This window comes from Cuculus canorus, chromosome 3 (assembly GCF_017976375.1).
Source record: "Cuculus canorus isolate bCucCan1 chromosome 3, bCucCan1.pri, whole genome shotgun sequence".
Taxonomy (NCBI): Eukaryota; Metazoa; Chordata; class Aves; order Cuculiformes; family Cuculidae; genus Cuculus; species Cuculus canorus.
In genome coordinates, this window is record NC_071403.1 from 120,268,155 (window position 1) to 120,292,663 (window position 24,509).

A 24,509-nucleotide genomic window follows, 5' to 3' on the forward strand; every position below is an offset into this window, starting at 1 on the left:
AATGCTGGGTTAATTTACACTCGGAGCGGAGCTTTCAGTGTCAGGCGATCTTTTTTGCCAACATAAGCACTCAGCTGAAACAACAGCTATGACTCAGTTGCCAGCGAATGCTGCTCGAATTGATTTAGTCCGCGTTCAGATTTAGCACATAATCATGTTCAATTTGATCCACTGTGCTGCCTAGAGATAAAAGGGTTGGAAAAAAAAAAAAAAATAGATTTAGCTTATGTCAGTCTTTGCAGTGATGTCATTGCCGTGAGAGATGGAATAGCGCCGTTACTCTGCGGTGCCTGCTCAGTTGGTGGGTGGACAGAGGAGAGGCGAGGAGCACCTCAGTTCAGTGCAAAGAGCTCGTGTCATTGTCAGCATTGAAACACAATTTTGGACTGTTCAGCTGCAATCCTGAAGATATTTTTTTTCCTTCCGCCCGTTGTTACTGCGAGGTTGCCTAACTCTGTGTGCCACAGGGGGGGATGCCAGCCCGTAGCATGGACTGTGATGTCTCCACTCTGGTTGCCTGTGGGGTGGATGTGGAGATTTTTGCCAACCAAGAGGTTAAGGTATGCACCTACAATTCTTTTGTTACAGAAAAGCCTTTGGGGAGCAGCAGGCGTTTGTACAATTCAGAGACAGAGGAGATTGTGCTGCAGGAGTTAAAACACACGCAGTTAAAAAGGTCTGTTAATTAGAGGAGAGAAATAGGGGAGAGAAACGTGCCTGCTTTTTACCGTGCTTTGATAAGCTGAAAGAATAGACTGGTGTTTTCTCTTTAATGATACAAGAAATTGGTTATATAACTGACATCTGTGCATATTTCGTATTCATAACAAGCCATTCCTTGTGCATTTTGCCGAGATAGTTTTATTTCCTTGTCACTTTTTTATTCAGTCTTGCTGTAAATGTTATTTATCGGTGTTGATAATCTTCAGATATTTTTACTCAGTTGAGCAGTAGCTGTTTCTTTTCTCCCTATCCAAATCGTGTTTACAAGTGTGAAATTTTTTGTGAAGGATTAAAAGTTTGCAGCAAGTATTTTGGTGCATCTGCAATAAAACAGAATACGAAAAGTTGTGCATCTTGCATATCATATGAGTACATAAAAAACAGTGCTTAAATCAAAGCTTGATTGAGCTCAGAGTCTCTTAATTAGACAACTGCTGTAGAAAAGCCATTGTGTGTAATTGCTTACTGTTGAAATCAATTATCTTTTTCATTTATTCTCATATTACTGCAAGAAAACCACTGCAAATTAAGTTTGAAGGAGGAATTTTGAGTATGCTTTTCACAGATCGTCTGAAAGAGCTCAGAGGTAATACAGTGATACTCAGCAGTTTATTTAAAGGACAAAGATACAGACCACATTAGTTTCTAATCTGCTTGTTCCGTTCTTAGTATTAAAAGAATAGAACAGGGAAAAAAGAATTTACAAACTGGAGGTCAAATTTTGAAGCCCTTTCTGTTTAATTCAGAGTCAAACATTGAAGGCAGTGGAAATATCTGGAAATAAATCCCCTTTCATTTGCAGGAGGTTATGATGACTTTTATTTCCCTGTTAGTTTGTTACCAGATGATATCATGTATATTTTGTACAGATGCTTTTGTGTTGCTGGCAAGAGATTCTTCTTAATTTAAGAAGCTTTTTGCTAGCAGTTTAATACTGGATTAAAGGTGAAAAAGGGAATAATTCAGAGGAATGGTTCAGGTGGGCAGTCATGCCTGCATTGGGACATGTGTGCTGTAGTGAAATGTTCACCTCCTAATACTTTGTTTTCCTTCCTTTTCACTTAAGAACATATGTTTTAAATATTTAAGTATTACACCTGTGTTGACGTGGACTTGGACCTGGAGCGACTGCCTTCCAGCGTCTGGTCCATGTTCAACATAAGACTATGCAAGACATTAAACCTGTAGAGATCTGCTTGTATCCTCATTCCTATGACAGAAGCGATGAAAAAGCAAAAATGTGGCTTCCATTAGATCAGCAGAAAGCTTTCCTTTGACTTCGGAGAGAGTGAGATTAGCCTGGCTGAAGCTGCAGCATCTGGAAAGCGTGGCCCGGGAACACGAGATAAAAGAGAACAAAAGGGTTACAGAGTCATTGCAGGAACTGTGATCCCTTTCCCGTTACTTGGACTTTTCTGTACTTTGCTTCGGTTAAAACTGCCTTTTTTCTTCTCTTTCTTTCTTTCCTTCTGATGTCTGAATCCAAACGTTGAGGGGAAAGACTTTGGGTGTATTTACAGTGGAGACTGCACTGCAGACTGCAGTGCAGCTTAGGAACGGCAAGTCTGCTTTGAAGTTGTCTGGCTTAGATGCTAGGAGCAGCCTGTCCTCAGCGACCATGGCTCGCTGCAGACTCATTTTCACTTGCTTGTCCACGAAGTGGGATGTTGGAGGCTGTGTACCAAGCCTGGTCCCCGCTCGTCCTCGACGCAGCAGGCTGCGGCGCAGGCATCCTCTTTGTCAAACTTTTGGCACCACTGATGTTTTAAAGGTGGAGACACCGACTGCTCTTCACTCGCTCCCAGAAGAACTGCAGCAAAGATAAAAGAATGTGGTTCTTTGCGAAAAGGCTTCACTTCAAGGTGTTGGGATTTTTTTTTTGTTGGCAGCGTGGTCACAGTCAGGGTAAAAATGTTTATATTGACTTTGATAGGGTGATGGGATCATCAGGCTTTAAGGTTAAGAAGACTGGAGGCCATTTCTGAGAAGAAATGAGTGTGAAGTTGAAGTAAAAGAACAAAAGCAAGCACAGAATTCCTGCCTTCTCCTCATCCCCTGTTCTCCTGGGTGTGCCCAGCCCTTCCGCAGGTCCACTGGAGGGAGTGAGTAGGATTGAAAACTGAAGTCTAGGCTGTGCCCCTTCCATTTGCTTCTGCTACAGAGCTTTTCATGGAGCGGCAAGGTTTTTTTGTAGTGGACCTTGTGGCTGCATGAAGGGAATGTTCTTTTGGTGGTAGAAAAGACACATGAAAGACTTCATGACATATGGTGCATGATGAGGTTTATTGAAATGAGATATTAGTCCTGTAGAAGTGGTTTTCCAGTGTCAGCAAGGGTTGCGATTTAGGGTTGGGGTGTGCTTTGCAATTTAGGGTTGGGGTGTGCTTGCAGTGGGTGTCACTTCATTTGAATTTAGAACTGAAGTGAGGCTTTGGAGAAGGATGCTGGCTGTATTGAAGCGTAGAATCACTTGGTTGGAAAAGACCTTTGAGATCATCGGGTCCAACTGTCCCTGCCCACTTCTAAACCAGATCCCTGAGCACTTCATCCACCAGCCTTTTAAACCCCTGCAGGGGTGGGGACTCCACCACCTCCCTGGGCAGCCTCTGCCAGTGCTTGAGCCTTCGTTGTCCTCCTGCATCCTGGGGCTCTCGCGCCTGGGATGCTGACTGCAGGTTGAAGGTGGGGTGGGCAGGAGCTGCCCTGTTTGCCAGCCCTGCAGTGGAAGAGCTCGGTATGGGTTTGGGCTGTAGGGCAGGAGCTCACACAGCAGGTGACAGTGATGCCTCCTGAAGTCATCGCTCTTCCAGAGCAACGGCTGGGGTGTTCTTACAGAGAGGTAACGGCTGCTTCTGGGCCCAGGGCTTGGGGTGGAGCAAGCTGCTTAGCTCATTGCTGCTTTTGCACCTGCAGAAGTGACCTTATTCTGCAGGCATTGTGCTCTTAGCGTCTGGCAGACCGGCTTGGAAATACTCTTTTTTTCCACTGGAGAACGATTACTTAGCACTGAAGGTGAAGCTTTTTAGTTTCAGCATTTGGAGTGGTTCATCCTTTCAACAGAGGCTTGTGTGACCCCGAGGCTGCCCTGAATCTGGCAGCTGGCCCACAGCACGGACACTCTTGGTTTGCCATCCTTGAACCCATCCGCCAGGCCTTTCAGTTTTGATCAGCTGCTGCTTTCCAATCCAGAAATTGGGTCAGGCTCATCAACATGCAAGTGACTGTGCAGAGCCTGTGCATCAGGAGCTATTAATAGTAAAGTTGAGAAGGCAACCATAGAAATCACGAAGCGCGGTTCTGCTTTGAAGTTCACCTGGATGAATAAAATTCCTCTTGCAGTGCCTCTCGACGATTGTTTTATATAATGATGTTTGTTACATAAGCAATTAGCTAATGAATGTCTTATTTGTTTGTGACAGAGAAATTCCAGACATCCCTGAAACAGTTGAGGACAATTTAAATACTCTAAGCAAGATGTTCTTGTATTAATAATTCTTCATGTTTGCTCTTCAGTTCTGTTCAATATCTTTATTGATGATCTAGATGAGGGGATTGAGTGAACCCTTAGTAAGTTTGTGGATGACACTAAGCTGGGTGGCAGGGTTGATCTGCTGGAGGGCAGGGAGGGTCTCCAGAGGGACCTGGATAGGTTGGATCCATGGGCTGACATCAATGGAATGAGGTTCAACAAGGCCAAGTGCCGATTCCTGCACTTGGGACGCAACAACCCCGTGCAGCTCCAGGCTTGGGGAAGAGCGGCTGGAAAAGTGCCCAGCAGAGAAGGACCTGGGGGTGTTGGCTGACAGCGGCTGAACATGGGCCAGCAGTGGCCCAGGTGGCCAAGAAGGCCAATGGCATCTTGGCCTGGATCAGAACCAGCGTGGAGAGCAGGAACGGGGAGGGGATTGTGTCCCTGGACTCAGCACTGGTGAGGCTGCACCTCAATTCCTGGGTTCAGTTTTGGGCCCCTCACTACAAGGACACTGAGGGGCTGGAGTGTGTCCAGAGAAGGGAACAGAGCTGGGGAAGGGCTGGAGAACAAGGGTTATGAGGAGCAGCTGAGGGACCTGGGATTGTTTATCCTGGAGAAAAGGAGGCTGAGGGGAGACCCCATCACTGTCTGCAACTGCCTGAGAGGAGGTTGTGGAGAGGTGGGTGCTGGTCTGTTCTCCCAAGAGACAGGTGATGGGATGAGATGGAATGGCCTCAAGCTGCCCCAGGGCAGGTTCACATTGGACATCAGGAAAAGTGTCTTCACAGAAAGTGTTCTTGGGCCTTGGCAGCTGCTGCCCAGGGAGGTGGTGGAGTCCCCATCCCTGGAGGTGTTTAAAAGACAAGTGGATGAGGTTCTTGGGGACATCATTTAGTAGAGGACACTTACGGTTGGACTTGATGATCTCAAAGGTCTTCTCCAATGAAATGATTCTATGATTCATTTGTTTCCACAACTTATTCCTCTTGGCAACAAGTTATGATTGAGACCACGAGGCACTACTGTAGCAGAGTGGAAGTACTAATGATCCAGATTGATTGAATTTGTATCTGAAGACAGTAATGCAAAGTAATATGGATTGGACCTTTATCTTAATGTGAGGAAAAAACAATGTACCTTGAGGCATTCAGCAGAGAGAAACAGTAGAAATAGTTCCACTGTTTTGACTGTTTTGCTTTGAGATTAATCCCCATTGGAGAAGGATCTCTGTCATCTGCAAATTCATTATATGGTTCAAATGCCGCAGTGAGCACACTGCTAGTAGTAGTTATTTGGGATGGATGGTTTGGAGACAGGTCATTGCCCTGCAGTTGTCCTTGAGAGGGGCAGCAGTCTAAAATGACAGGCTGAGAGAGTTGGGGTTGTTAGGAAGGAATGAGGGTGAGGGTGAGGAGGCGTTCGCCCAGGTTGCCCAGAGAAGCTGTGGATGCTCCACCCCTGGAGGTGTTCAAGGCCAGGTTGAACGGGACTTTGAGAAACCTCATCCAGTGGAAGTGGGGCTGGAAATGGATGATCTTTAAAGTCCCTTCCAACCCAAGCTATGATTCTATGAATACTGTATCAGATCTTCTGGGTTCTAGAAGGCCAAAGCATGCTGGGTCCTTGTATTTCTTGCTTTCCACTTAAATTCTGCATTTGCACAAGCAGCTCATTCACAGAGATGTTCTGACATTTAAAGTTTAAGTGCTCTATGATTCGAGTCAAGTGAAGAATGCTGTAGAAAAAGGGCGGAGCGTTGCTGCTCCTCTGGATGCAGCCAGCTGCTGAGTGGCAGAAATCGTGACTTGTTGGGACAGTTTCTGGGTTTCTTTTTTAAGTTCTTAGCCACATGAGCCTCATTTGTGGGAAGAGACTGTTGCACAGTCACAAGACTCCGCAGACTGAGGCTGTAAGGAGGAAACCAAACAACAGCATGACTGCCAAAAATACCCTGATGGCTTGAAAGGGCTGCTTTACAACTTCTGTCAGTATTTTCTGTACCTGATAGTTCTTTCCGTTTGCAAATAATGTTGCATCTGTGAAATCTTCAAGATCCAATAGTTCTGCCGGACAGATAGATACACGTCTTTTGATCACAGAATCACAGAATGATCTGAGTTGGAGGGGACCCACAAGGGTCATAGAATCATAGAATTGTTTGGGTTGGAGGGGATCTTAAAGCCCACCCAGTCCAACCCCTGCCATGAGCAGGGACACCTCCCACTGGATCAGGGGCTCCAAGCCCCATCCAACCTGGCCTTGAACCCCTCCAGGGATGGGGCAGCCACAGCTTCCCTGAGCAATCTGGGCCTCACCACCCCCAGTGTGAAAAATTTCTTCCTAATATCTAATCTAAATCTTCCCCCTTCCAATTTAAAGCCATTCCCCCTCATCCTATCACTCCAGGCCTTTGGAAAAAGTCCCTCTCCAGCTTTCCTGGAGCCCCTTTCAGCACTGGAAGCTGATCTAAGGTCTCCCTGGAGCCTTCTCTTCTCCAGGCTGAACAACCCCTACTCTCTCAGCCTGTCCTCAGAGCAGAGGTGCTCCAGCCCATCTTCATTTCCTTCCTCTGGACCTGTTTCAACAGTTCCATATCTTTCTTATGTTGGGGACTCGAGAACTGGACACAGGACTCCAGATGAGGTCTCATGAGAGCCGAGTAGAGAGGGAGAATCCCCTCCCTCGTCCTGCTGGCCACGCTGCTTTGTTTTGATCATTTGTGTGCTAAACACTGTATTTACTTTGGGAGACATCATCTAATCATATGCTAGCGTGCAAACAACCATAACACAGTGGTCTTGAGCAGTCAATTGTTCCTTGGTGAAGAGACGCTGAACAGGAGTACTACCGTTTATCGAGCACTTGGCTAACACATCAGCTGCCAAGGTCTAGAAGCTGGCCGAGCTAAACCTCCGGTCAGTGCTCAGCAAAGATTGTAACCCTCGTAGAAGTAACTGTATTTATTGTCTTCCTACTGTTGAGTCTTGACTCTTCTGTTTGGTGTAGATCACACAGATGAGCTTCAGTCGCTGCTGGCTTGAGGCACAACAGCTTGGCCACCCTTCTGCACCAACAGCAGTAAAGGATGTTATACATTTAATTTTTTTCTGGCCAAAAAGTAAAATTCTCACCCTTTTTTCTCATTGACAGTGCTTTTAAAATTCCCATTCAGCCATCAACTTTGGCTCCAGGCTGTGCTTTCCATCTAGAATAAAGGTTGATTTCTGCTTTGTTCATGGTAATTCCTGAAAGCACAGATCACCTTCTTGTAACATCGGCGTTCTGTGATGCATTTACCTGCTCCCACTGGGTATTTCTGTTGGTGCTGAATCAAGGAGGAGCTTTTGGCTGTAGCAGCTCTGGTGGAATAAACAGCTCCACTGTCCTTGCAGGATGTCCGCAGAGCGAACCGTGTGATAGGAGACCAGCTGGATGGGCTGGTGCAGAGCTGGATGCTGCAGCAGCATCTCCATGGCAGCGTGTCTGCTCTGTACTCCTGGAGTTGCTGAAAAACTTCAAAGTCTCGTTATAGATAAAAAGCTCCGAGTATTTTCATTTGCAGATGGAGAACGAAGGAACCAGGAAATAAGTCTTCTGATTAGGAAGCTGGCTTGGAATGTAGCAGACCTGGTAAAATTAATAGCCCTTGATTAACAGCGGCATTCTGGTACCTGAAGGGGCTCCAGGAAAGCTGGGGAGGGACTTTTTCCAGGGGCATTGAGTGATAGGATGAGGGGGGAATGGCTTTAAATTGGAAGGAGGAAGATTTAGATGAGACATTAGAAAGAAATTCTTCCCGCTGAGGGTGGTGAGGCCCTGGCCCAGGCTGCCCAGAGCAGAGGTGGCTGTCCCCTCCCTGGAGGGGTTCCAGGCCAGGTTGGATGGGGCTTGGAGCAGCCTGGGCCAGTGGGAGGTGTCCCTGCCCATGGCAGAGGGATTGGAATTAGATGATCTTTAAGGTCCTTTATAACTCACATCATTCTATGTTTTTAATAACTGAGTTCTGTACATGTTGAATCTCAGATGCAGTTTGAGCTGTAGATGTTTTCCAGAGAGCATTGAGCTTCACTTATTTAGTAGATGGATTGGGGTTTTTTTTGGAGTTAGCCCAAACTTGCTACTTTCAGAATGTGCCTTAGGTTATGGGAGCGTTTGGATGGAGAGATGGACTTTATCTTGCAGTATGGCTTCATGTTTAGCAGGAAAAGTGTACTGCAGCATGGAAGAACCTCTAGTGCTGCAGCACCAGATAATCCTCCATCCATTGATGTAAGTCGCTGAGCTGAGAAACACAATGAACCTATTGTGCTCAGAGCAGTATCAGCAGGCAGCTGCACGCTGTAATTCCTTCAGCTTAATTTGTCACTCACGCAAGTATCTGTCTGCTTCATATATTGCAGTAAGTAATCTTCATATCTCGGCTGTGAAAGGTGGAGGCATTCATAGAATCATAGTTTGGGTTGGAAGGGACCTTAAAGCCCACCCAGTTACACCCCCTGCCATGGGCAGGGACACCTCCCCCTGGATCAGGCTGCCCATAGTGTAGTGAATTAGGGACTTTGAGAGCAGCAGTTGACACAAGATATCAGATGAAACCAGCTGATGGTCAAAACCATTGCAAAGCTTTTACCAAACAAGTCAGCATCCTTATAAATTAATTTTGAAAGTTCATCTCCTTCCCTGAAAGCACCTTCCAAAGGCTTCCATTCTGCCTCCAGGTGATCAAATCCCTTTGCGGTTACTCTGGGCTGCCGCCTCCCTCCTTTCAACTCTCTCCTTAGAACGTTTTAGCATTATATGTCTTACAAGAAATTAAGTGATTGAATGTGGCCAGACTAAGCTACACGTGCATGCGTGGCAGATAATGTACTTCTGTAAACCCTGAAAAAAATCTATTCTCTTTTCATATATTTTATCCGCACTTTCTCAGTCTTTCTCTCTGCTTTACCCTTCTGGAATGTAAGACGGAACTTTGTGTTTTCCCTCGTTGTTGTTGTCTGGTGTGGTAAATGATACTAGAAATGAATAACAATACTTTCTAAATTGTTGAAAGTATCCAAACAGGAGGTGATGCAGTAAGTAACGATAAAGCAAATCATAGTAGAATCATAGAATTGCTTGGTAGGAAAAGACCTTTGAGATCATCGAGTCCAACCGTCCCTGTCCACTACTAAACCAGATCCCTGAGTACCTCATCTGCCTGACTTTTAAACCCCTCCAGGGATGGGGACTCCACCACCTCCCTGGGCAGCCTCTGACAGGGACGGAGAACCCTTTCTGTGAAGACATTTTTCCTGATGTCCAGTGTGAACCTGCCCTGGTGCAGTTTGAGGTTATTTCCTCTCTTCCTGTCACCTGTCACTTGGAGCGGTGGGTGCTGGTCTCTTCTCACACAACCTGTCAGGCAGTTGCGGACAGTGATGAGGTCTCCCCTCAGCCTCCTTTTCTCCAGGCTAACCAACCCCAGGTCCCTCAGCTGCTCCTCATAACCCTTGTTCTCCAGCCCCTTCCCCAGCTCCGTTCCCTTCTCTGGACGCACTCCAGCCCCTCAATGTCCTTCTTGGAGTGAGGGACTCAATACTAAACCCAGGATTTGAGTACCAGTGCTGAGTCCGGGGCACAGTCCCTTCCCTGCTCCTCCTGGCCATGCAGATGAGAATGTTCTGGGCATGCTTCTTTCAGCAAATGGAGAGAGGTGATTTGTGTTTCGTTTTGGGCTTTGATCCTTGCAATTAATAATGATAAGTACTCCTGGTCAAATTGTATTTTGAAGAAAGCTTTTGAAGTAAAGAAATTCTGAGCTTAGATGAACAAGGAAAATTATTTTGGGGGCAAAGTCATTTGCAGCAACCTCATGGAGCTGGTAAATGTGTCTCCTAAGAAGATTATCTGATAGACTGAGAAATGCATGAGAATTAGCAGTTAAGGAGGCACTTTTCAATGCATAATGGAGATTATCAGTCCTGATGCGAAGGACAGATGGGACATACATTAAGAGACTGTTAGGGCTAGATCAGATACTCCTTTTGCTCTACAGCAGTTTAAGGATTTATATATAAAGAGAAAACCAAGTGTGCAAAATCACAAAATGGATTTCAATTAGCAGAGGATTTAAAGAAGAACCAGGAAATTCCTGCAACGCATAAAAAGTAGAAGGAAAATGACGTGCAAATCCATTAACAGCAAGAAGACTACAAACAATGCAGGAAAGGTTCAGGTAGGACTGATTTTGTGCCTTAATCTATAAAGCGATTGACCGATAATCTGGTAAATTAATAGAAACAGACAAACAAACCCCTGGTGGTGGCCAGAGCAGAGAAAAAGAGCTAAAAATACAGAGGTAAGATGACATTACTGAAGTGTGCAGGAACCAATAAAAATCTACCAAAGAATGCTTTAGGATAGAGTTGAAATAATCTTTCCCATATATGAAAGTATCTTTGAGAGTTACGGAGAGACTGCTGAGGGTGGGAGTTGGGAAGAAAGAGTATTTGCCTTTGAAAGGAGGAGGGTAGAAAGGCCTGGATAATTACAGATCGTTTTATTGAACTTGAATTCTGGGAAATAAGTTTGTAAGAACTTCAGGATTAATTAGTCTGGGGTTGTCTAGAGTAAATCATGTCAAATCAATATGAGTTCCTTGTTTGACGCGGCAACTGGATAAAGGAGTTGTGGAAGGCGGATATTTTGACTAAAGCTTTCATACTGTTCAACAAGTCATTTTCATAAGTAATCTACAGTCTAAATATAATTTCCACGCGTAGTTGTTTCCAAGTTCTAAAACAGTTGTTCATTCTCAAAAGAGTGAACGTGTTTATATACCCTGGAGGCGTTTAAAAGATGAGGTGCTCAGGGATCTGCTTTGGTTGTGGGCAGGTACAGTTGGACTCGATGACCTCGAAGGTCTTTTCCAACCAATCAACTCTATGATTCTGTAGCCACGCTCACATGCTTCTTCCTGGAAGCAGGTTGACGTTAATGACACCAGTCAACAGAGGAGAACCTTAAATGAAATGGGTGGATGACATTGTGCTGGAACAACCTTAAATTAGGCAACAGGATGGTATTTAGTGAAGAGCACAGCAAAGGAGTACATTTGAAAAGAAATGAAAATTGCAGCTTTATAAAGCAGTTCATGTGTCTAAACAGCTGTGTGATGCAGATCTCCTAAGGTTTAGTGAATTATGACAAGTAATAGTCAGCAGCGTCATATTTTCGTAATCGAAACTAGTGAAGAATCACAGAATGGTTTGTGTTGGAAGGGACCCTAAAGCCCATCCAGTTCCATCCCCTGCCACGGGCAGGGACACCTCCCAATGGCCCAGGGTGCTCCAAGCTCCATCCAACCTGGTCTTGAACACCTCCAGGGATGGGGCAGACACCTCTGCTCTGGGCAACCTGAGCCAGGGCCTCCCCACCCTCACCATGAAGACTTTCTTCCTAATATCTAGCCTAAATCTCCCCTCTTTCAGCTTAAAACCGTTCCCCCTTATCCTTTCACTGCTGGCCCTGGTAAAAAGTCTCTCTGTCTGTCTTTCTCATAAGTCCCCTTTAAGTACTTAAAGGCCATGATATGGTCTCCCTGGAGCCTTCACTTCTCCAGGGTGAACAACCCCAACTCTCAGCCTGTCCTCATATGGGAGGTGCTCCAGTCCTCCATCATCTTTGTGGCCTCCTCTGGACTCGCTCCGAAAGGTCCATATCCTTCCAGTGCTGAGGACTCCAGAGCTGGATACAGGACTCCTGGTGGGGGTCTCACCAGAGCAGAGTAGAGGGGGAGAATCCCCTCCCTCACCCTGCTGGTCACACTTCTTTTGGTGTAGTCCAGGGTATGATTCCTTGCATGTAATTTCTGGACGTACAGAAGACAGTGCAGGTCACTTATCTCCCTCCTTGGCACACAGGTGCCGGGATACCACAGCTGCTTTTCACTGTGCTCTAAAGGAAATGCGGACAACTGGAAAGAACATGGTGAAGCTGCAAGAACATTAGAAGCTCAGCAAAGAGGCCGGATTGGCTCTTTGGTTATAGCTAGTTAGTGGTGGTGGAGGGTTTATTCTACTTCTTGAAACAGTTACAGAGCCTGGGTTTGTGGAATAAAAGTCTATTCCCACATGGTGTTTGTTTGACAGAAGGAGGTACTTTCTGCCTTTGTTGTCAGGCTGACTCAAGTTGTGGATATTGTTGTGCTCGTTAATTCTGTTGAGGGGTTTATTATCTCGGGTTCTGTGCCAATGTGGCCATTGGTCAGTTGGAGCTCGCTATTACCACTGTGCCTTTTGTCTCTTTGGGCTGGTCAGGCTTTTCAGATGCACCTTTTTTTTTGCCTAAAAATGTGATTTCATGTTGCTATCTTGTTTAGAGATCCTAACAAGAAAACGACTGAAGTGTGAAAGGTAGTACTTTTATCTTTAGAAACAGCTGATTATATCAGAGCAATTCCAGCAGTCTGTGACCAGCCAGCTTTCCGCAGGTGACTGCCAGGCCTGGAACCATAATCGGAGAATCACTGAACTAAAAAAAAACCTTATTAATCACGACAGCTGGGAGCGAAGCCAAATGCTGGGCACAACAGCGATAAGTCTGCTGCTTATGCTAGACAGAAGTAAATCATTGGCACGCGTAAACTTTTAGACGTTTGGGAAGTGCATGCATTTTTGTCTGATTCTGTAAAATAAATGAAAAAAGAGGAAAGATGTTTAGATATTATAGAATAATAAAATGGTTTGTGTTGGAAGGGACCTTAAAGACCATCCAGTTCCACCCCCTGCCATGGGCAGGGACACCTCCCAGTGGCCCAGGCTGCTCCAAGCCCCATCCAACCTGGCCTTGAACACCTCCAGGGATGGGGCAGCCACAGCTTCTCTGGGCAACCTGGGCCAGGGCCTCACCACCCTCAGCGGGAAGAATTTCTTCCTAATGTCTCATCTAAATCTTCCCCTTCTAATTTAAAGCCATTCCCCCTCATCCCATCACTCCAGGCCCTTGGAAAAAGTCCCTCCCCAGCTTTCCTGGAACCCCTTCAGGTACTGGAAGGCAGCTGTAAGGTGTTCCCAGAGCCTTCTAATATCTATTTCTTGATTTTGTAGCAGAGAAGTGGACTGAAACTGTTGGGAAAACTGTAGTGATTTATGCTACCTGCCCACAACGTTAACTCCCAGAGCAATGGTATTTCTTGGGGTAGGAGAGGGAGCTTGCTGTCATTAAGTATTGCCGAATAAAAACAGCTGCTTGCCTTGCAGTAGCCATCGCGAAGCAGGAGGTTACTCACTGCATACTGTGTCCAAGAAAACAATACAGAATGGGTTTGAATGCCATTGACTTGGTGTTTGCTGAAATTGCTGCTTAAGCTTTAACATTGGTACAGTTCTATAGTTTATATGGTTTTATGGTGAAACAGAAGCAGAGCAGATGGACTTTAAGAAAAGGCTTAAAATGTCTTGGATACTGAGGGAATAAGTAATTGGTACAGGTATGGTAAAATGATAATAAGAGTGTATAAATCTATGTAAAATAAAGTATGTGGTTGATAATAGCTGCAGGTTGGTAGATATTGAACTAGCCTATTTTTAGACCACTTATCTGTAGGAGGGCACCCTTGCTTTCAACCTCTTCTGATTTATTTTCCTCTAAGTGTTTTCCATCAAACTGGAGGCTTTTATGTAGCAAATCTAGATCTTCTGTACTTCTGATTTAAACACTCCTTAGAAAGAGTCTGTGGACTGCACTGAGAGATTCGTAGGATGATGAGAAACTCAGTGTGAGCCGGCAGTGTGCACTCGCAGCCCAGAAACTCACCGTGTCCTGCGCTGCGTCCAAAGCAGCGTGGCCAGCAGGGACGGAGGGGATTCTGCCCCTTTATTCCTCTCTCGTGAGACCCCACCTGGAGTCCTGTGTCCAGTTCTGGAATCCTCAACAGAAGAGGGGTATGGAACTGTTAGGATGGGTCCAGAGGAGGCCACAGAGGTGATCTGAAGGCTGGAGCCCCTCTGCTCTGAGGACAGGCTGAGAGAGTTGGGGTTGTTCAGCCTGGAGAAGAGAAGGCTGCGGGGAGACCTTAGAGCAGCTTCCAGTGCTGAAAGGGGCTCCAGGGAAGCTGGGGAGGGGCTTTTTCCAAGGGCCTGGAGTGACAGGACGAGGGGGAATGGCTTTAAATTGGAAGGGGGAAGATTTAGATTAGACATTAGGAAGAAATTCTTCACGCTGAGGGTGGGGAGGCCCTGGCCCAGGTCACCCAGGGAAGCTGTGGCTGCCCCATCCCTGGAGGGGTTCCAGGCCAGGTTGGATGGAGCTTGGAGCAGCCTGGGCCAGTGGGAGGTGTCCCTGCCCATGGCAGGGGTGGGACTGGATGGGCTTTAAGGTCCCTTCCAACCCAAACCATTCTAATTTGTTCCATTCTAGTTGATAATTTGTCCTTATTTGTCTAGTTGATAATTGTTAATTAACTATTAGTGTCCCATGCTGAGTAAGTAAACAATTTGCAATAGAAAAGTGTGAACTGTGTTCTTGTGGCCACATCTGACACTGCTTCTGCCATGCAGTGATGTGCAGCCCGATGCAGGTATTGTCTGTACATCAGGCTGAGTACGGGAGACCCTCTGATGTCTGAAGATGTAACCTCCTGTATTTTGCCTGCCTATTTCCTCCAAAACTGGTAGTCCCACATCTTCTCATGTCACTTAATCTCTTTGCACCAAACTTCAGTGCTTTGCAAATCCCATTGACCTCAAACCCAGAGTCCTTGAGCCTACGCGTTTGTTTCCAATGTGGAGAGAGAAACGTTCTGGACGTGCACAATGGCATTTGCGAAGCACGTACCTGTCTTTGGCACAGAGACAGCGTGGAACTGTGACACAGGGCAGGCAACTGGACTCAGTGGGGTCCTAATTATTTTGTTATGTCCTATTTATTTTTAAGAATTTGGTTCATAAAGAGAATAAAATCTACATTTGGTTATCACTCTCCTTACCAGTCCCAATCGCTCGGGACAGAATCTTGTATGAAGAGCAGTTTCAGTTTCATCACGCCAGTCCAGTGTCCTTTTAGTATCACGTTGTCACTGATACAACTTTCACATCAGGAAATGAAAATGATTTTGACGAAGAGCAGTGCTGGTTTTAGCTGTAAGATAGGATTAGTCTACTTTCCGATTCTTGTTTCTAAACAAAACCTGTGCCAACTGGAAATTATCCAGTTGGTTGAAAAATGGCATGGGAGCAGTTTGGTCAGGAATATTTGCTTTTTCACCCTGGGGTTTCTTCCATCTGCCTAATAAAACAATTATATCACTGTAAGACTGAAATTCCCATGTTGTTTCCTGTCATGAAGCAGACAGCGCTGGCGGCTGTTGAGGCAGATGGAAACCATTGCTTCTTGTTCTGTCCTCATGTACTTGATAAAGAGTCCGGGTCTGTCATCTCCATAACTCCACCTTGGGTGCTGGGAAGCTGCTTACCAGGTCCACCCAAAACCTCTCTGCTGGTCTACACAGTGTTCTGAAATGTGCTAAATTCTCATTTTCATTAGGTACTACAACACCATAAAGTTCTAGGGATTAATTAAGGACTGTGGTATATCTTGAAAATGAAAATAGATTATTGAGCCTTTTTCATTAGGCAGGTAGACCACTGTATGGCATTGCTTTGTGGCCAGCGGGAGCTGGAGGAGTTTAAAAGATAGGGATATGAGGTGCTCAGGGTTCTGGTTTAGTAATGGGCAGGTATGGTTGGACTTGATGATCTCAAAGGCTTTTTCCAACCAAGTGATTCTGTGACTGTTTTCCTTTGTGTTTGAAGGTACATTTTAGCAGAGATTTTTCTGCTAAACTTCTGAGGACATGCTTTGGTGGGTCAGTAGTTTCCCCTTGTACCTTTTTCCATAAATAACATTTATGGAAGAGCATGAGATTAGATTCTCTTCCACTCTTTTGCGTGTTATTTTCTTAATAGTCATTTTCAAAGTTGTCCGTGTCCTTTCTAAATCCAGACAAGCTGAAACTATATTTTTAGTCAATTTAGTGCAGCTGGGGGAGAGGGAGGGGAGAAATCATTCCCGATGATGGTGAGAAACAGCTGAAATGCTATAAATGTTGGTCACTGTAGGCAAAATAGTAAATCTGGAATAGGGGAGGCAAGCATTTAATTTGTTTCAATGGTCCCGTGGCTTTTTCTTGTTTATTTTTCTAGTTTAACTCGGTTGACAGAGACAGGGAATGCACAGTATGTATTTTATGGTTGTTTTACAGCATTACATCTCCAAGGGTATAAGTAAAACAAAGTTTGTCAGCTCTTAGGGTTCTCTTTATTCTATTTCATTCTTGGGTTTAGCATTCTGTTCAGTGAGGTCCTTATTCTGTGTCACTGAGATGTCCCCTGATGCTTCAACAGGCTCGGTGACAGATTTTTAAGAGAGTGATCTTTCTAGATACTCCGACTGGGATTTGTAGAAGCCTGAATGTGTGATGGAAACGGTGGTTTTACTCCCGTGGTTGCCCATAAGTGGGCATTGTGACTCCCATCCTTGCCTCAGTGTCTCCGCACAGAAGAGGAGAGGGTCATACCCCAGACCTGAGGAGATGAAACTTGAATTGTCAAAGATCAACAAAAAGCAGTGTAATAAGATGGATATTTACGTAGCTTTTGTTAGAGTCCTGATGTTTATATAGTTGGTATGAATATTCCTAATGCAGCTTCTCATAATGCAGAATCATAGGATCATAGAATAGTTTGGGTCGGAAGGGACCTTAAAGATCATCCAGTTCCAACCCCCCTGCCACGGGAAGGGACGTCCCACTGGATCAAAGTGCCCAAGAACTTTAATCCTAGCTTCTTGCACAAGTTGGACTACCAGTCCCTTATTTATTATTGTCCCTAGCACTGCATTTTTGGGGTTTTTTGTAGCTTTTCCAGGAGTGCCAGCTCACTATCTTTATGAGAGACGCTACCCTGTGGCTACATGAGCTTCTTTAGTCTGAGCTGGGGATTCTCGTGAGGTAACATTAGCGTTGATCTTGATAAACTGTGCTTTTCGTTCGCATCAAGAGGAGTTCATGAACTGGATACCTTTCAGATGAAATTAGTATAGAAAATGCATTCCAGGAGCGTGGCTGATACGCTTCAGCTGCTGGTGGGCATTCAGTCCGTGGCACCTGATCAGAAAGTCCTCAGCACCAACTGTTTTGCTGTAGGGATCTGTTCCTATTGGAACACTATTGATGCAAACATAGCAGCTATTGGTAAAAACTAATTAAGGATGTTTTTCCTCCTCAGCTTTCGTTGCTTAATTAAGATAATAGAAACTTTAGGAATTATTGAAGCGGGCTAAGCATGCACACAGCAATTTGTGCCTTGTGCTACCAGCAAGAATCCTAGAATGCTTTTGGTTGGAAGGGTCCTTAAAGCCCATCCAGTTCCACCCCTGCCATGGGCAGGGACACCTCCCACTGGCCCAGGCTGCTCCAAGCCCCATCCAACCTGGCCTGGAACCCCTCCAGGGATGGGGCAGCACAGCTTCCCTGGACAACCTGGGCCAGGGCCTCACCACCCTCAGCGTGAAGAATTCTTTCCTAATGTCTAACTTAAATCTTCCTCTTCCAATTTAAAGCCATTCCCCCTCATCCTATCACTCCAGGCCCTTGGAAAAAGTCCCTCCACAGCTTTCCTGGAGCCCCTCCAGGTGCTGGAAGCTGCTCTAAGTTCTCCTCGGAGCCTTCTCCTCTCCAGGCTGAGCAACCCCAACTCTCTCAACCTGTCTTCAGAGCAGAGGTGCTCCCGCCCTGCGATCATAGTCATGGAGAAAATGTAGCATGTACATCCTTAAATCCAATGCAGCAAGTTCCTAGGACTTCCCTACATACATTATCTACCCCGTTATTGTTTGACTTCTTAAAATCTCTGAATCTTTTCTCTATGTCTCTGTTATTAGCATTACTTTACCATTCTAAGGCCAAAACGTAAGGCTGCTCTTTGGAAAACACAAATTGCATTAAATCCTCCACAGACCTGCTCTGCTTTTTTTTTTGTCCCAAATAAGATGCAAGATCAAAAACTATAGTGATGCATAAAATGGTAGCCAGGACAGGACTCAAAAGTAACTTCTCAGAGAACAAAGTTGATGCGTACAGAACGCTCCGTAGCTCAGGGATCTGGTTTAGTAGTGGGCAGGTACGGCTGGACTTGATGATCTCAAAGGTCTTTTCCAACCAAGCAATTCTATGATTCTATGAAACTAATAGACCAAACCATACAATGCACACTTGGCCAGCAGGTTTGAAAGAACACTTCCAGTATTTCAGGGAGCTTGTACGGCATCTGGAACTGGAGCACTTCAAATACGGAGCTTTCAGCTCTTGCTGGTGATAGGGTAAAAGAGCAGTGCTCATACGAAAAAGAAACATCAGGTGTGGATTTTTCTTTTAGCTCAATCGTCGGGTGTGAAATTGAATTGAGAATTCTCCAAACTATATTAAATCACCCCTTTGGCATTGCCACAGGAACAATTTATTTCATCTTGAAGGAGCCTTTGGTTTCCAGATCAGTGGAGCTAAGCAGGAGGAATGTGCGTCACATTGAGGTAAACAGGGATGTGAGCTGGTTAAAAACAGAAAGGCAACGCAGCAAAATTCTGTGCCCCTGACATTTGTCAGCCTTTTCTGAAATGTGAATGCCGTTTCCATTAAGCTTTGGGGCAGATATTATCTCTGTACTTTTTTGTTGTGCTGATGAGTTGGAAGCTGACCATAAATGTATTGAGTTCAGTTGATTTTTCAAGAGGCAAATCTGTCGTGTTTTGTGCTCCAGGAGGTTTGCAGCGCTATTGCAGTGCTATCATGCCTTGGTGGACTCTCCTCATGCAGGAGGACTAGGAGTGAGGGACAGCTGTTATTCTTTCAGTCCCAGTGGAAGGTGCAATCATCAAGCTTCTCCCAGTTTCTTACCTATTTTTGTCATCATTTTTGTGAGATGATGAATTACAAATGCCTTTACAGCACTGTGTAGTGTCTCAAAGTCTCTCTCTGGAATAAGACACTGAAAGGAGGTTATAGTGAGGTGGGCGCCGGTCTCTTCTCCCTACTGACAGGCGATAGGACGAGGGAAATGGCCTCAAGTTGCACCAGGGCAGGTTCAGATTGGACATCAAGAAACATTTCTTCACGGAAAGGGTTCTCAGGCCCTGGCAGAGGCTGCCCAGGGAGGTGGTGGAGTCCCCATCCCTGGAGGAGTTTAAAAGCTGGGCAGACGAGGTGCTCAGGGCTCTGGTTTAGTAGTGGGCAAATATGGTTGGACTTAATGATCTCAAAAGTCTTTTCCAGCCAAGTTATTGTATGATTCTTTATCCCCTCTAGAATTAACCAGTTTGCCCATCCTCTTTGCTGGAAACAGGGAATGAATCTGGTGGTTGGATGATGTTGTTCCTAGACTCTTCAGTGCACAGCCTCTATGTGTTCTATCAAATTCCATCTTTCTGCTTCTGCCGCATGAGATCTGCAGTGTTGCAAGCAGCGTGGCTGTGTGGAAACAGAAAACTTTGGATTCTGAGACTTAAGTTTTCCTCATATGAAAATTTCTGTCAGGTACAGAACTCATTTTAGGAAGAAACGTATTTCATAATTGTAAATTATGCCTCAGATTCCCTATTGTACACAATTAGCGACTTGGTTTCTTTTCTATAAACAAACAGGAAAAATGGAAATGGGAAAAATGTTGCTTTGTTTGCTTACAAAACTCTAGGAAAAAGGATCAGACTGAAGTTTTCAATCACAGCCATCTCCTAAATCAAATGTGTACCAGGGGTGATAATGAGCGCAAACACACTGAATAATAACATGTTGATTTGTGTTGGAGCTCTGGGGCTCCCGTCCAAAGCTCGCTACTGTCTGTGGAAAGACTTGCATTGATTGGAATTAGGCCTTGGCTTTAGTCCTGCCCGAACACAATAGCAGCGGAGCTATTCACGAGAGAAATGTTTGGAAATAAATCACAGGAGCACAGAACTGGAAGGACCGTACAGTGACAGAGCCCAATTCACTTGCTAATTCCACCAGCCGCATTTTACAATGCTTGTTGTGTCGATATTTTGTCATAGTCCCTCGCGCGAACCAACCAGATTCAATCTTAAAATCTCTTTCCACTGCTGCTTTAATGGGGAGGTTGTTTCTGGATCGTTACTCTGATGTTTGAAACCTTCTTTAACTTATATTTATGCCAATCGTTTCAACGTGTTTTATGCACCAAGTACAGGGGCAAAATCACTTAATACAGCTGATTTTTTCTGCACTTTCTGATATAATAATCATAATCATTGTATCTGATATAACATATATATTATATGTAATTATATATAGATATTCTGATAATAATAACACCCAGCAGTGGTCATAAATCACCAACTACAGTTGATGGCCCTCAGCTGCATCCAGAGCCATCCTAACTCCTCCCATCTTGATATTAATTCCCAGGAAACACTTATGCTTTCATTGCTCTTGCCTGTGACTCCTGGTATCTGCTGACTGTCCTAATCTGGATAAAATTCGTTCAGAGTCATTAAATCTATAAGAAAATGTGCTCCTGGACTCGGTATTGGTGAGGCCACACCTTGAACTGTGTTCAGTTTTGAGCCCCTCAGTCCAAGAAGGACATTGAGGGCCTGGAGCGCATCCAGAGGAAGGAACGGAGCTGGGAAAGGGGCTGGAGAACAGGGGTTATGGGGAGCAGCTGAGGGACCTGGGGCTGTTTAGCCAGGTTGGACTCGATGATCTCAGAAGTCTTTTCCAACTCAAAGATTCTATGATTCCTTTTAGTGAGAGAAGCAGTTTCAGGTGGTGCAGTAGATGTGTCCCCACGGTGGGCAGGCTGCCCCGCATTAATATCAAATAGAGGGCTCGATTTCCCTCCTCCCCATGGCAGTTTTAGGAGGTTAATCAAAGCTGAATCTCTAAAGCTGTGCCAGTATCAAATTGAAAAGTAAACAGAATAAAGGCCGTAGCGCTTTAATGTTCTCCCAGCATTATATTTGGCGTCCAGGACTTAATCAGCTTTATTTAGCGATGCTCCCATCTGTCCCTTGTGGTGCCTGATGAAAGTCCATCTCAATATTGTCCAGAATGTTCCTAGTGCTTGCTGTTCTGGACCCACATCTGAAATCCTGTCCTCCCTTCTTTCACATGGTGTCCCTAACCAAGAACCAGGTTCCGTGGTGTCGTGTGCGCTGTGCACAAAGGATGGGCACACAGGACTGGTCAAGACACGAACATACTGCTGTGTCCTTACAGGGAGAATCTGTTTCCTAAGAAATAGTTGCGTCATAAATAGATAGTTCCCAGCGTCCAGAGGAGTCCATCCATGATTTCATAGAATCATAGAAACGCTTGGTTGGAAAAGACCTTTGAGATCATGAAGTCTAACCGTACCTGCCCGCAACTAAACCAGATCCCTGAGCACCTCCTATGCCTGGCTTTTAAACCCCTCTAGGGATGGACACTCCACCGTCTCCCTGGGCAGCCTTTGCCAGGGCCGGAGAACCCTATCCTGATGTCCAATCTAAACTTCCCCTGCTGCAGCTTAAGGCTGTCTTGTCCTATCACTTACCACGTGGGAGAAGAAATCAGCACCCATCTCACTACAACCTCCTTTCAGGTCTCCCCTCAGCCTCCTTTTCTCCAGGCTAAGCAGCGCCAGGTCCCTCAGCTGCTCCCCAGAACCCTTGTTCTCCAGACTCTTCCCCAGCTCCATTCCCTTCTCTGGACGTGCTCCAGCCCTTCAAGGTCCTTCTTGGTGTGAGGGGCCCAAAACTGAACCCAGGATTTGAGATGCGACCTCACCAGCACTGAGTCCTGGGGCACAATTGCTTCCCTGTGCCCGCTGGCCTTTGTGGCCTCCTCTGGACACTCTCCAGTTACTATTATCTTTTTTTTTCAATTATACACATGTACCACATATTTTTGAACATTGAGTCAGTCCTACTTTACATGCGTGCTGGTCCCCTGTCCCTCTCTGTCCCTTCCCCTAGCCCTCTTCCACCAGTCATGGTGAGGGTTGTAGCATCAACATTCGAAGCAGGACAGGACTGAGATGACTGCTGCTTCTGGCTGACCTTTACCCAAATGCCACTTGATGTAGATTTCGACTCAGGAAAATGGAATTTTGCGAAAACGTAAGCAAAGCAGATAAAAAACATAACTGAGGTGTGAAATGTTGACAGTTCAAATGTTAGACCTGCTTGTACCAACCTGTCAACATCACGCTGTTTGTGGGATGCCTGCGTGCCTCTAGTCACCCTCACCCAAACCACTGAGCGCTCTCATCTCTCTTTTTTCTTTCTCCTCTGAAGTATCTCCTGTGGTGAGAGGAAGAGGTGAGTGAGGTCAGGCGAAATGAAATGGAAATCATGAAAGCTTAATAGACCACAGGGAGGTTCCTTTGAAAGGGTGCCAGAGGTGGAATATCACTTACGGGGAACAAGACCACAGAGTTGGCAGTGAAAGAAAGGAGATCTGGTACATCCACATCAGTGTTTCACGCCCCTTGCCACAGAGCAGGTCTGTTTTCCTAGTTAACTCTTTAATACGTGTATCGTGCTGAGTGTAGGCACTCCCACGGTACTGTTAGTGCTCCCTGGTGCAGCTTCGCTGGGCTTCAGGATACGTTTTTCATAAAAGTTATGGATTCTTTGTCTTGCTTGTAACTATTTTTTTAAGTACTGAGTCCCTGGCCCAGGTCACCCAGGGAAGCTGTGGCTGCCCCATCCCTGGAGGGGTTCCAGGCCAGGTTGGATGGGGCTTGGAGCAGCCTGGGCCAGTGGGAGGTGTCCCTGCCCATGGCAGGGGTGGAACTGGATGGGCTTTGAGGTCCCTTCCAACACAAACCATTCTGTGATTCTATTGATGAGATCATATAAATTCCATTTTCCATTTCATCTTGCAGCCTCTACCACCCTAAGGGATAAGAAATTGTTTAGCTGGATGAGAGGATAAGAAGTTACGATTCAAAGCATCCAAAACCAGACATAATTGCAGATGTATCAAAGAAAACTTCAGGTTATTGTAATGATACAAACTTCACCTGATAGAATAGCTCTCAGTGTATGAAATGGTGCGGCAAATCGTTTAAAACACTGTTTTTTTTCAGGATAAAGACCTCTTAAAAGAAAAGACTTTGCTCTGGTTGATTCTCCATCTTCTAAGGCTTTGGGTCCCGGTTGCAGCAGTTCAAGTGTGGGACTCACTGGGTGGCAGCCTAAAATCTGAGTAAACACAAAGATTGGGTGCAATGGTAGCTGCTCCCTTTCAGCCTCAACATTTTGAGTCTGTGCTGGTGGGGAGTGAAAAGCCCTGAGCAAGTATGTCAGAAGTGATGTAAGGACTTTGGGTTTATTTGATGGTGTGGAACCCGTCCTTCGTGTGTACAGAGTTTCCGAAGAGACTGCAGAGAGCGTCTGATCCTTCAGGGCTGCTACCGCACCGCAGATTTCTGTTCATCTCTAGGTCCAGCTCTCAAGGAACAAGTACTGAAATGACAAAACAGCCAGAAAAACATACCGTGCGATCCAAAGTAACCCCACAGGGTAGATGTGAACGTAATGCTCCGTTCCAGCGGGCCTGGCGTTGTCTGCTGACTCCATTGTCATTCAGCACAATGTTTGCTTTCACACAAACGACACCACAGCTGTCTGGTATTTTCAGTCGTGCCCTTTTCAGCTTTGTTTCATAACTCATTATTGCAATTTTGCTCAGCTTGAAGAAGTTCAAGAGCCGCTGGGTTCTCAGCTTAGAGACTCCTTCCCCCATACGTTTTGCAGAGTTCAGCACTTCCAGACCAGTGCTTTCCTTGGTGTCTTTTCACAGAGCCTTTTTTCGTCTATGGGCACCCACCCCAAAGGTTGAAACCTCTTGATTAAAGAGTTGCCATCAAGTTTCTGATCATCCTTTGACACAGACTGATGTGACAGAGCACAAAGTTAATCTTCAGCATTATTTCTTTTTCATTTACAGGAAAAATTCGAAGGCTTGTTCCGTGCCTATGATGACTGCGTGACATTCCAGCTCTTTAAAAGCTTCAGGCGTGTGCGGATAAATTTTAGTAGTCCTAAATCAGCTGCTCGGGCCAGAATAGAACTGCATGAAACACAGTTCAGAGAGAAGAAGCTAAAGTTGTATTTTGCACAGGTAACGCAATCTGATATCTATATAGAAATATAGATATGTCTATATAGAAATATTGCACTGAATATAACACTGAATAAAAGCAATAAAGGTTTCCCCTTTATAATCTCTGCTAAAAGATTACTCAAACATCCTTGTGTTGCCCGAGCTGTCCCT

General features: G+C 45.4%; 1 protein-coding gene across 2 annotated transcripts in view; it reads left to right on the forward strand.

Annotated features, from left to right (window-relative positions):
• Positions 1-24,509, forward strand: part of RCAN2 (regulator of calcineurin 2) — a 79,687-nt gene that overhangs the window by 40,928 nt on the left and 14,250 nt on the right. Inside the window, exons 1-2 of one of the 2 annotated variants that reach the window (XM_009558434.2) lie at positions 250-560; positions 24,183-24,356. In XM_009558434.2, coding sequence (XP_009556729.1) covers positions 474-560; positions 24,183-24,356 — 261 coding nt within the window. In that variant the 5' untranslated portion in view covers positions 250-473. Of the gene's footprint in view, positions 1-249; positions 561-24,182; positions 24,357-24,509 lie in introns of those variants that run through there. The other variant, XM_054063276.1, reaches the window with a different exon arrangement.